The 12667-nt window shown below is 46.7% G+C and overlaps 1 protein-coding gene across 1 annotated transcript; it reads left to right on the top strand.

The window, feature by feature from the left end:
* The first annotated feature begins 7196 nt into the window (after positions 1-7196).
* LOC104161523 (inverted formin-2-like) lies at positions 7197-10611 on the top strand. The gene is made up of 4 exons (XM_009699998.1): positions 7197-7590; positions 8937-9052; positions 9593-9752; positions 10574-10611. The coding sequence occupies exons 1-4, from the start codon at positions 7197-7199 to the stop codon at positions 10609-10611; spliced, it is 708 nt and encodes a 235-aa protein (XP_009698300.1).
* The last annotated feature ends 2056 nt before the right edge of the window (positions 10612-12667 follow it).

The raw sequence follows: 12667 nt of genomic DNA, 5'->3' as shown, positions 1-12667 counted from the left end.
GGTGACAAATGACATGCAAATGCTTTCCCTGGAGGCTACAGAAAATTCACTTCCTTGCACCTTTCCGAAGACTGATATTTACATACTATTAGACTCCGACATCCTGTTGAACTTTCTTAGAGTGTGTGATTTGCAGACACACTCATTTGGGAATTTAGACTTCAGTGATTGAAGGTTGCTTGGCAGAGAAGGAGAAAATGAGCTGGCTGGGGACATGAAGGCTCACACAGCAGGTCAAGAAGGATCCTTCCGTGCAAGAGAGCCAAGGGAGTAATTTGGCTTCAGCTCCGAGGTAGGGATTCTTCGCTCTGCCTGTTTTCTCTGTCCTCTTGGCATCCTGTGGAGGTGTTTAAAAACAACAAAAAAAAAAAGCAATAAAAGGTTTTTGGCTCTCATAATATCTGTTTGTATGACAGCTTCCCACTGAGTGGGAGCCAGGAGAGTCTTGGAAAGTTACCACCACACTGTCCGTGTTGCTGGGTAACAGTTATTGCTTCTCACGTGACCCCCAAATCATAATAATAAATTGCATCCCAAAACGCTGAATGATGCTGGAATTGCTGGTAGGTGGAGGTGCTGCCTCTGCCCAAGCATGCAGGCGCTGGAGCAGGGACCGGGAGGGGCCTCCAGACCCACCTTATGCCCCATCAGGGTTTTTGTGGGATCTGGACCCGAGTCCCGTTCCTTTCTGTCTGGGGTCAGGACGCCTCGCTGGCTCCTGTGGGTCTGCTAACGACAGCAGGGAGGAAGCCCCGGTGAGACCAGGGTGAAGCGTTTGCAGCCCCATTTGCTGCAGCGCAGCTGGGAGCCGGCACCCTCTGCATGGGGCGAGTGCTGGCTGCCACCTGGCATCCCTCCAACGCAAAATCCGTCATGCCTCCAAAGGCCTATGGTAGCATGCGAGGATGCCGTAAGAGCTCACATCCACTGCGGAAAGCTTTTTAAATTGGTTCGGCTGAGTTGGCACTCAAACAGATAGGGAAGGCTGGTGCCTTGCTTCTGGCCAGGTCTCCCCAGTGGCAGTGCCGTTTCCGAAGCGAACGTCTGACAGCTGCACCAACCTGATTTAAACCTAGCTTACCGGGTTAAGGTAAATTAGTTACTGAGTGTCTTCAGACAGTGTTACTGTTGTAATGAAGAGTGTTTTTAAACCCATTTAAAGCTAAGCTAGTGCAACCTTTAAATATAAATAAGGCTTCAGGTGCCACCGAAGATTGTAACATAAACATCCTTGAGCATCTCACTTGAGCTTGATTTGTATGTGGTACCCATAGCAGCCTGATGATTTATTTACTTGTTTATTTACTGGCGATGAAGGCGGCACCTGTGATTATTTTTACCACTGTGGTTAATCCTGGTGTAACCTCACCACTACCAATACATATTGAATGGACACATTTACCCCTTGTGCCAAGACATGACATGACATCATAGCTTATATTTGCCCAGGAGAGAGAAGCTATGCTGGCACACAGCATCCTAATAGTGGTGGATAGGACTGAATCAGGATGTGTTTTTCCTTTCTTTGTAAAAGAATAAGCTATACTGGCAAAATACATATACATTTATATCATTATGGCTACGGTCCTTTTGGTCTATGCACTGAAGTCCTTTTCTGGGAGTTTGCTGCCAGAAGAAGCCATTGCCAGCCCCATGCCACCCGCAGCCAGCACGTGGGTGGCACAGCTCCTGCCCGCCGGCCACAGTGGGCTGCGTGTCCCTGCTCCATCGTTCACTAAAAACAAACCACCCCCCATAACGGCGTGCTGCCTTTGAGAACACGGCCAACCCGGGCTGATTTGTGAGAGCTCCTATTTGCCTCGCACGTGGGCTTTGCCAAAGCTAAACGTAGCGTGCCGGAGGCTTCATGAACTTCTTCGGTAATGCAGAGCAAGATTGGGCACTTATCCCCAGACTTTTTAGTTTTTAAGTATAAATCTCTCATTCTGGCCTCTGATACAGGTGAGGATCAAGAATGCCAAGATCTGAAGGTGACTGAGGCTACTGGCTGTGGCAGAAAAAGAATGGAGCAGTGGCTGGTTTGCATGTTGAGGCAGGGTCTGTTAGGCAAACCATACCTTTTGTTTCACGCCTCAGTTTCCCACTGTACCCTTACTGTCAGCTCCCCTGGAAGACTGAGTACACTGATGGTTCCTACTGATGCTAATGGGGGCCACGTTGGTTTCTAAAATAGGCATTTGTGGTCCACTTCCCTCCCCCCTGACTTCTTTTGGTGTGTAGGAGGATGATTTCATTAGCCTGTATGTACACGAGCTGTTCAGATGCTCCACAGGAAAACACAATAGTACAAATAAAGCAAGAGGAGAGGAGGGAGGAAGAAGCCCATCAAACTTCTTGAAGTGATTTTGGAAAGCACAAAGCCAGGATGTTGTTTCTTTTTAGTGACTGAGTAGTCCGACATGTTGCAAAATACAAAGGCTCAGCATATTCCTAGCAGCAGAGTGAAAACTGGAACTACCCAGAAGCAAAGCCTATCATTAGCAGTCAGCCAGGCAGAACGGGCTCCTTAGTGCTCGAACAGGCATGGAAGGGAGGAAGAGGTAAGCAGCAAAAAAGAGCTTTTCTTAAGGGCCGGCAGTGTGCCCCAGCAGCCTTGCGGAGGGAAGCGGAGGGCTGCATGGGCAGCACTGACTTCCTCAAAGGGCAGCAAGGTGCTGCTGTTCCCCCTCCTGCCCCCCCATCCTGCCGCACGGGCAGTGGGTCTGCTCCCCAAAAAATCAGAATGGTTTTGGCCAGTAATTTTTCTCTTTTTTGTTTTTATTCAATTATACTTAGCTGCCCTGAGAAATTTCTTTATACGTGTCCTCCCAGGTCCTTGCTCTGATCCATGTCATCCTGGAGGCATGTAATAATTTAAACTGAAAGCTGTGCTGTGCAGCTCTGTTCTCCACAGCTTCACAGGATGAAGAAAGTATTGGCGTGCCCTGATTTATCTCCCACAGATGTCATCTCCCTAGGAGCTGACTTGAAGGACAGAGGGGCACAGAAAGCGGAATCTGGGAAGCACCTGATTCAAAAAGAAAGGAGGAGGAAATTTTATGAACTGGATTGGATGGATGCAGGGAACATCACAGCTTTGTAAACCCAATGATCCAAAAAGTTAGCACCGTGAACCACAATGTTGCTGTGGCCAGGTGCAAGAGGACAAGCCTTTATGATGCCTTTCTGTTTCCCAAAGGAATCTCTTCAAATTAAGGGCATTTTTGTGCTGATGCCTCTTTAGTTGTCATTCCCCATCAGGCCTAACCAACCTCTGAGGGTGAGATGCAAGACGAGGAGAGGGCTGCATTTATCACGGTGAATGTTGTGGGCTGTGGCCATCCCCACAGCAGCAAGCTCAGATGCACGGTTAAGATATGCCCTAGGGAGCAGCACCCAGCACCGATGCTGAGCACATAGCTGGGGAAGGCAGACCATGGGTGCTGCAGGCATGGTTGGACACGGAGCCTGGGGACATTGCTTCCACCATCACATCCTCCTCTATGGCCTGGGCAGCAAAAAGTGAAGCTGCCCATGCCCTTCTACTGGCAGGAGGCGAGATGTATTCAGCCTTTTAAGTCTAGCACCTTGTCTCTTTTTTCAGGGGACTTTCCTTCCCTTGGCCAGCATAGTCTAAATGGCCTCTGTGAGACAGCCAGGTAGATGCATTCCATTTTAATCCCTTATTTGTCTCAGTCTGCTGAGATCATTTACCTGCTAATAATCTCCTGTGGTCAGAGATGACAGTCAAAGCTACCAGCCCTTTAAGGATGTATCTGAGTGGCTTTGCAACACCATGCTTCATGGAAAATATGGAAAGATGTTGCATTCATAATACATCACTCATATCTGTGTTTGTAAACAGATTTATCACACCGTCTGCAGAATTGTACTGTGGTCTCCTCCATATTTATTTCCTTTCCATTTATATAGTACAGCTCCTATTTATTTTATTTCCTTTTTACAATTAGATACATTAGCTGTCTTTTTTTCTTCCCTACAAAAAGAGTGCACTCTCTGTGGGGAAGAATATTTAATCAATCCAATTTGTTCAGCTTACTGTATAAAAACACAAGCCAGTACTGTTTGGACAGGTACCTGCCTGGTTTGTTTCTCATCTCTTCACATCTGTGCAGAGCAGGTGGGGAGGAAAGGATAATTCAGAACAAATCTGCTGGTAAACAGGATGCTCTGTCAGTATTTCCTGTCTCCTGTTGCACTGGTTGAGCTTAATTTTCAGAAATGAGCTAAGCCTAAGGTCAATAATGCTATTATAATCTCTTTGACTTTCTGTAGCTGATACGATGTATAATGAAATATTTGTACAACTGGGAGCAAAAAGCCAGCCCACTTTGTTATCTGGTTTGATAAGAAACATTTAGTCATATGCAAATAAAAAAACTGATTTGCTGAGTATAAAAAGAAGTCGCACTGAGAGGGAGGGAGCTTGCGGTCAGCAGCCACTTCTGCAGCCCCTCGGCTGAACAGCACCAGCCCCGGCACAGCTCCGGAAGGGACAGAGCCTGGGCACGAGCCGGGAGGATGTTCCTCCTCCAACAGCTGCTCCTGCAGGCTTTCTCATCCAGCGGGACTGTGAGGCTCTTCCGTGCACACACAGGGCCCAAAACCAGATTCTCTGCTTCGTGCGCACACTTTCATTTTGGGGAGAGGAAAGAGTCTGGGTTATAGCAGAGCCAAGAGGAGGGACAAGTCCCACCCAGTGAGCCAGGGCTCAGTCCTTGCTGCCAGCACTTGGGTTTGTGCCCATCCCCTGTGCAGAAGTAAAAAATCGAGGACAGTTGATTCCTCCTCCCAAGCAGGAGGCTGAGGGATGTTGGGTCTTTGGGGAAGCCACCAAAGAATGCAGCTGGGTAGGATGAGCTGTGCTCCACCCTGGTCAGATGGTCCTCAGCACTGCCCCACGCTGAAGATCTGGCCTTGACCCCAGGCACTGGAAGAGGACTGCTGGGCTCGATGCACAGCACAGGGTAGGATTAGACCGCAGGTCCTTGGGAGCACCTCTCCAGCCCCATGGCTGTAAATTCACTGCATTGAGAGGTGTAGGACACCGCCCCATCGCCAGGGCTGTCACCCTGGGGCAGGACACTTTCACTCCTCTCCCTCTGGGGAGGGAGGATTTTTCTTCTCCTTTGCATTGAGCCTAACCCAAATTCCTGGGCTTGGGTACAGAGGAGCAACTAGGAGTGACTAACCCCAACAAGAATTTTTGCCAAGAGTGAGTAAGGGCTCTGGGCTGCAGACAGTGATGACAAATCTTAGAAACTCAAGCCTGTATTTTGGCAGGAGGGTTTATTGTTTGGGTTTTGATTGTTTTTATGTGGTACTTTTTATTCCTTTTCGGCTGTATAGTGTGTTCTCAGATGGTATATTTGCAACTTCATGTTTTTCAATCGTGACCATCATTCTTTCAGATAACAGAACAGTGAACAACTGGGCGCTTGGCGATCTCTTTTCCCATTGAAGCAAAGGGAAACTCTGCAAGAGGGTTTCTCCAGAGTTCTCTCAAAGGATTTTCTGTGACCGTATCCCACTAGCTCCACCACACCTCTGACCCTTATTCAACACAGCCTTTGATGCTGGTGAGCTGAGTGTCCCTGCCAGAAAGTCCCACCATCACCTTTTCCCAGGGGAATTGTTCGAGCTCTTTCAAATATACCATCCCATCGCACTTTGCGTCTTTCCAAGAGGCATGTTTAGGCCTATGATATCATGCCTATCACAAATAAGTGAGCAAACTTTTTGGCTGTGTATTTGCCAAGGGCTAGCTGCCAAAATGAGGCTTTTGGGCAAACCAGAAGCCTTGTAGCTCTGCTGCAGCAAAGCAGCCAAGACCTTTCTCAACAGTGCAGTCCCCAGGAAAAATCACAATGCAGGCTTTAAAATAACAAGATTATTTCCAGCCATTGAAGTGGACCATCCTTTATCTTGGCTTTCTGGCAAATAAAACCTTTCAGAAATTTCTCAGTTTAGATTTTTCTAGCCTTTTCCCTATATGCTGCAGGGCTAGAAATCCTTGTGCTGGAGCTGGTAAGGAAAAGCAAGACCCTCCTATAACCTCTTCAGTCCTCCAAGTGCTGGATTTTGGGGGCCAACTAGCCCCAAGTTATTTTGAGCCCCATGCGGTCTCACCAGCCCAGGGAATCAGAGGTCCCAGTGGCGTGGCAGGGAGGAGAGGTAGTGTTAGTGGCTGGCTTTGGGTCCAGCAGGTTTATCCCCATTTCATGGGTCAAACTGTCCTCTCTGGGAGCAATTCAGCTTTAAAACAATTGCATTAAGCTTTGAATATGTGTAATTTTATAACTTAATCACTGGGGGTCTGAAAAATAATAATCCTGCCTAAAAACATAAAATTTGGCACCAAGAGTTAATTAGTCTTGGCTTTGCTATTTCTCTGCTAAATAAACTCCTCACCCTCCTTGCTACTAACAGCATTGCTGAGACAGGCCATGTCCTCCGGGGAGATGAGCCTTGAAGAGCTCCCCATGTCGAAAAAGATGCACTGCCGTTTTTGTAGCCCCCTGCTGCTATCCCTTTGCTTGCAACCTGTCAGGCTCTCACAGCATCACATGCAAGAACCACATTTTGCAAACATATTTGCTATTACAGCAGACAGGAAGAGATTAAGTGCTATAAAACTAACTCTGCATCAGTCAAAAGAAACAAAAGCAAAAAATAACAGGGCAATCAGACGCTCTTATGAGCAGGATATGCTCAAAATTATTTCTCCATCCCATTACAAATACTTAGAAACTGCACAGCCTCTCCAGTGCAGTGAGATTTTAAAGTGGTTTAATGGGCATAAGGAGTTCAGAGATGATAATGCCGCTTCCAACCTTATCCTTTCGCTGCATGAAAATAGGTAGTGGCTATTGACTGGTGTAAATTAGCTACTTTTAAAGCTGTATTTGCTGGCTTAGATGTGCTAAGAGTCTTTTAACAGAGTTTTCAGGGCCTGAATGTAATATGTGTGGTTAAGGAGGGGATATATTGTGTTTCTTCAGCAGAGAACTGGTTCCAGTGTGTGCCCTATGTGCTGGAGAGCTGGAGACCTGCTGCAGTTGAGCTTTACATCCCGATCACTAGAAGAAAAACCAGGGCTACCAAAGGGTTGTTGGTCAGTCCAGACAAACTTCTCACTTTGTCTTTTCTTTTTCTTTCAGGACAAACTACTCACGATGTCAATCAAAAAAGAAGGTGCCCACAAGAAGTGGGCTGCCCTGAAAGAGAAACTCGGACCCCAGGAGACTGATCAGTCGGAGGCCAACCTAGAAAATGCAGAGCCGGAGCTGTGCATCCGTCTCCTGCAAATGCCGTCAGTGGTGAACTACTCTGGGCTGAAGAAGCGGCTGGAGAACAGCGATGATGCCTGGATGGTCCAGTTCCTGGAGCTGTGTGGGCTGGACCTCCTCCTGGAGGCCCTGGACAGGCTGTCTGGGCGAGGAGTGGCCAGGATTTCTGATGCCTTGCTTCAGCTCACCTGCATTAACTGTGTGCGAGCGGTCATGAACTCCCACAAAGGCATTGAATACATTGTAAGCAATGAGGGCTACGTCAGAAAACTCTTCCAAGGTGAGAAGCCATCTTCCTGCTTCACCCATCACATGCGGCCTGGGGGGGACTTTCCTGTTGCTTATCCTCCTGCCCCGCACCAGGCTTCTTGCAAATTGTTGGTCGCAACTGATTAATGATACCGTTTTCTTCTTTAAAGTAATACTGCTTTGAAATCACATTGCCTTTGCCATCCAATGCTATTTCCACACAAATATCTTCATAGTTTACTGAGAAGCTAAGGATAAACCCAGCCTTAGCTGTACACAGGCATGAGAAGTCCTTGAGCCTTCGATTGCCAGCAGACATTTGCTATTTAGTCTTTGTGAGCCCCAAGGGCAGACGAAGAAGAATTGAAAGGGCTTGGAGACTTGTAACCTGTAAAGAGTAGGGAAGGTGACATGTTTTAGACTCAAGAGAGCCCATCCTCTGCTCACTCTGTTCCTTCTAGAAGATGGTAGGTACTGCCACTTACTTTCTCCTGCCATTCACTTGGCTCGTCGTTAGGTATGAAACTCATCAGGGCATCTCCTAGAACTCATTATATAGCACTTAATGATGGTGGTTCTGGGAGGATAACTTCTGTGCTGCTCCACAGAGCTGAGATCACAGCTGTGCCCAGAAACCCTTATTAATAACTCTTTAAAATGCATTTAGTCTGAAAGCTAGCTCTCTCCCTTCTTCAGTTTTGAAGTCTTCTTTCTTCCTCCTCACCCTGTGTTTTCTTAACCAGTGTGAAATATAGAGCTGGCATTTTTATGCTGTGAAAAGCAGGGGGACACCCTGGGCTTTTCAGGGGTCGAGTTTCTTTGTGCACTAATAAATGAAAAATAAGATGGTCTAATCTACTCCCTCCCAGCTCCCAGGGCTCACAGAGAAAGAGTAGTGGAAAAACGGGAATACATGGGGCCTGGTTAGAACAATTGGCCTACTTGATATGCATATTGGGTGTTTCTGCACTAAAAATAAGACTCATTAATTGAGGAAAATGGTTCATCTGCTGTTCTAGAAAATACCCATATGTGAAAATGGGAAATGAAATGTATGACTGTGAGTGCTGAGATCTTGGCTGCTGATGCAGCATGCCACTGGTACATGTAAGAGATGAACAACTACAAGTAGCACCAAAATGCCAATAGGGTACCTGTAGCATTTACTGTTCCCCCCTAGAAGTCACTATCACATAATGCTATTGGAATGGGATATCTGTACATTGGTATATTTCTCTTCCCATCTTCCATGTAGTGGCTCCACTCCTTCAGTCTTTTTTCTACCACTGATCATATGCCATGTAGCAGAAGACACTGAGATTCAGAACATTAATGTCATTGTAAATACTTTTTTGTTTTGCTTTGTTTTTCCTCCAGCACTTGACACAACTAATGTCATGGTCAAAAAGCAAATATTTGAGCTCCTGGCTGCACTGTGCATTTATTCATCAGATGGCCACGCTTTGGCTTTGGATGCCTTGGACCATTACAAGGCAAGTGTTGGGCTGCAGCAGGAGGTATGGTTCTGCTCTCATCCATGCAGGTAGATCCATGTACCACAGAAAAGGCCTGGGAGTGAAGGTCATTTTGCATCATTTTGGTAAGAGAGGCAGGAATTTATAAGGTGAAAACTGTAGGAAGTTTGGCCTGGTTGGCCTACGTCCACAGTGCTGCTCTGTGACTCGTCTGGACAGACGACTGACGACTGCAAGGTCCTTTCTCGCAGGAAAAGCACTACCAGATTAGCAAAATAGATGGTGCCCCATCCACAGGTTTCACTAACCACAAGCTCAGGTAGGTGCATCAGTTATCATAAAGCATAAAGGGATCCAAGAGGAGTTTCACTGACTTTTTCTGCCAACCAGACCCTGTTCCATAACGGAGGGGTGCTACTTTTACCTGTATCTTCCTGGCTTGTGCACACTGGGATAAACTGGGAGGTTTTAAGATGCTAATTCCATCTGAGAGCCTGCACCAAAGTGGTAGATGTTTCTGAACTGTCTGAACAGAAATATCACTTGTGTTATTAACAGAGTGTGAAGAACCAGCAGTATCGATTCAGCATCATAATGAACGAGCTGTCCAACACAGATAACGTGCCATACATGGTGACACTGCTGAGTGCTATCAATGCCATCATACTGGGGAAAGAAGAACTAAGAACAAGGACACAAATCAGAAATGAGTTCATAGGTAAGGACATTTGCTGCACCTAACTTTCTCCGGAAAGGATCAGTTGTCAAGCATTTGTATTTTCAGATGTACCCATATGGTGACTAAAGAGAGCTGGGGAGCAAAACTGCAAATATTAAAGGCAGACTCCCTTTAATTTTTTTTCTTTTGGTCTCTATTCTCTTCAATAACCTTTTCATAACCAGATTTTTTTAACTTTGCTGCTTCTCCATAGCTTTGATCTTTTCTGGAATCCCAGCAGCACTGTATCACTTGAGCTTCTTCAATACATTTCTATAACCAACTATCTTACGTAGCCACATTTCCATATGTTGCAACTCCTCATAAGACTAGATAAGGTTTCTTTGCCCTGTGTCTACTCCGTTGAGCCACAGAAGCTGCCTTGTGATTCAAACATCCTTTCCAACTGCTTGAATACCAGGATCCTAGGTACCGTTGTTAGGATTCACCTCACATAATGCGCGTATCTGAGCTGGTGAGCCTGTGGTCCATTTCTCTCTGTGGAGAGCAAGGGACATTTGACCACACCGTTCATCTGACTAGTTCTAGATGTCTAATTTGGGATGAGGTTACTCGTGTCCCAGAAGTGCCTATGTCCCTCAGTAACTCCAGGGGGATGATGCAGTGGTTCACACAGCTGCAGACGTGTACCGTGGGTCTCTTCATTCATGACCCAACCCACTCTGACAGATCCATCTGAAGATATTTTCACTTTTTCTCTCTGCAAAAAGTGTTTATGAGCATAACATTATCTAAAGATCATAATAGATCAGTACCAAGTGGGTCATAATGCCAATATATCTATTTTTTTGTTCTCCTAGGGCTTCAGCTGTTGGATATTTTAGACAAGCTAAGGTAAGGATCACTGTTTAAATTTTCTTTTATAAATGAGATTCACAGTAACGCAGCTGTGGAAACTTAATACTTATCAGCCTTCAGTTGTGTGAAGTGAAATGTACTCAGGTGGAGTGGACCAAGCTTGTGTGCACCCGTTACATGGGAACCAGAGGCATTAGGCCAGTGTTAAGATGCTCTTGCCAACCACGGTGTCACGGGGACAGTTCTTGGCACAGATGGCATTGACAGAGGCTCTGGGCACAGACGGAACAAGGCTTAGCGACGTCCTCGTTGAGGCTGCATTTCAGACTGAGCCTGAAGTGATGCTGTGGGCTCACTGAGCAGCTTGCTATATTCAAAACCCCTTCACTAGTCGTGTTGGTCTCAGAAGCATCCAGCTAAAACTATTAATGCATTTCTGGACATACCTGTCTTCGCAGTTTCTTAGTTTAAAAATTATGTTCTGTCAGAAACACCCATGATAAATTCTAGGATGCATTATATGTGAGTTGCAGTTATCCATGTAACTGGAATTGCTCCATCCAACCCCATGAAAATTAGGTTATGCCATGAAAAGTCGCATTCATTTCTATGTGTTGACTGTAGAAAGAGGTACATTCAGTTCAAGAAAGGATGCATTCTTGGCATTTGGTCCTTTGTAAATAAGGGAGAGTTGGGTACTTTCAACACTGACTGGCTGAGTCTGAGACGCAAAGAGATAAAAGCCATTTAAACATAAACAGTCATCTGAAAATCAGTGAAGGGCTCTGCAGTGAAAATGAATGCTGTAATATTGCAGAGACATAGAGGAGGAGGATCTGCTTATCCAGTGTGATACATTTGAGGAGTTCAAGATAGAAGATGATGAGGAATTATTAAAGATATGTGATGGGATAAACATGAACGATCATCATGAGGTCTTTTCATCTCTCTTCAATAAAGTAAGTAGTCCCTCACGTGAGGCGCAAAGTCATGCAATGGCAAAGTTAACACGCTTTGCTTGGAACCAGCCTTGCTGTGATGGAAAGCTGCCCTGTCTTCCAGGTGAGCCGCTCTCCAGTCTCCATCCAGCTGCTGTCCATCCTCCAGAGCCTGCTGCACTTGGAACCATCGCATCACTCCAGCCTCCTGCTGTGGGAGTCCTTGGACGCGGTAGTGAACAGAGCCCTTTTGCTCGCAAATGACAGTAAGAATGACATATCCATCCAGCCTTGAACTCTCCTCTTGTTTTCCCTTGTCCTACCCACTGCCCACAAAAGTCCTTCCTAAATGCACAGGAAATAATCTATGGGACTTGCTAAAAGACGAACAGAGGCTGGGACAAAGCTACACCTCCTGCATAGGGTCAAGTCTTGATGCAAAGCCTCAGTCATGCGGGTGCCAGTGAGAAGTGACCATGTTTAGCAGTGGGCTCAGGATTCACCGTCTTGCTTAATGGTTAAGGCCTGAGCTTTGGGTTGTGAGAGTCAGTAGGAATCTGTCCTCATTGGCATCCTGCCGCTGGTGCTGGCTAGTTTTGCCAGCACGCATGCCCAAAACAGTGTTTGTGGGCCAGGACCATGGGAAGGAAATTGCCTGGAAGCTAAAAGTGCAGTTGTGTAAAGTGACACCAGGGAGTGGGCTCTGTGGCTCCAGATCTGCCGCTTGGTGAGGGATGAATAGCATGAACTAACCTTTGAGCCCCATCCCCTTCTCTGACCCCGACTTATTTGTGTAGTCCAAGGGAACACAGTTGAAGAAGTCATCGAGAGGCTGCTATCTATCAAGAAACATCCAAATAAGCAAAAGCGAGCTGAAAACCGGCTGTCCGGGAGTGCAAATGGAGGTGTCCGGGCTGAGCTAGAATCATGTGCACGTGCAGCTCGGAGCCCAGTAGGATCATCAAACCCCTCCAAGGCACCAGCAACTCCCTCAGGGCCACTCACCAACGAAAAGAATATCTCATCCTCCCAGCTCACAGCCTGCTCTGCTTCGCCGGAGACATCTAACCCCCCACCCAATGCTGCTCCCATCCCAGCACCTCCACCCCCACCACCTCCACCTCCACCCTCTGGCATGGCAGCTGTGACCCCCACGTC

Source organism: Cariama cristata, unplaced genomic scaffold, assembly GCF_000690535.1.
Source record: "Cariama cristata isolate BGI_N322 unplaced genomic scaffold, ASM69053v1 scaffold17285, whole genome shotgun sequence".
Lineage (NCBI taxonomy): Eukaryota > Metazoa > Chordata > Aves > Cariamiformes > Cariamidae > Cariama > Cariama cristata.
The sequence above is the reverse complement of the archived record's forward strand: the minus strand, read 5'-3'. Positions and strand labels throughout refer to the sequence as shown.

Bases quoted from the DNA above. Each gene is read 5' to 3' on its own strand.
- LOC104161523 (XM_009699998.1), top strand. From the start codon at position 7,197: ATGTCAATCAAAAAAGAAGGTGCCCACAAGAAGTGGGCTGCCCTGAAA. The intron at 9,053-9,592 runs GCAAGTGTTGGG...TGTTATTAACAG, and splicing joins ATGCCTTGGACCATTACAAG to AGTGTGAAGAACCAGCAGTA. The intron at 9,753-10,573 runs GTAAGGACATTT...TTGTTCTCCTAG, and splicing joins AATCAGAAATGAGTTCATAG to GGCTTCAGCTGTTGGATATT.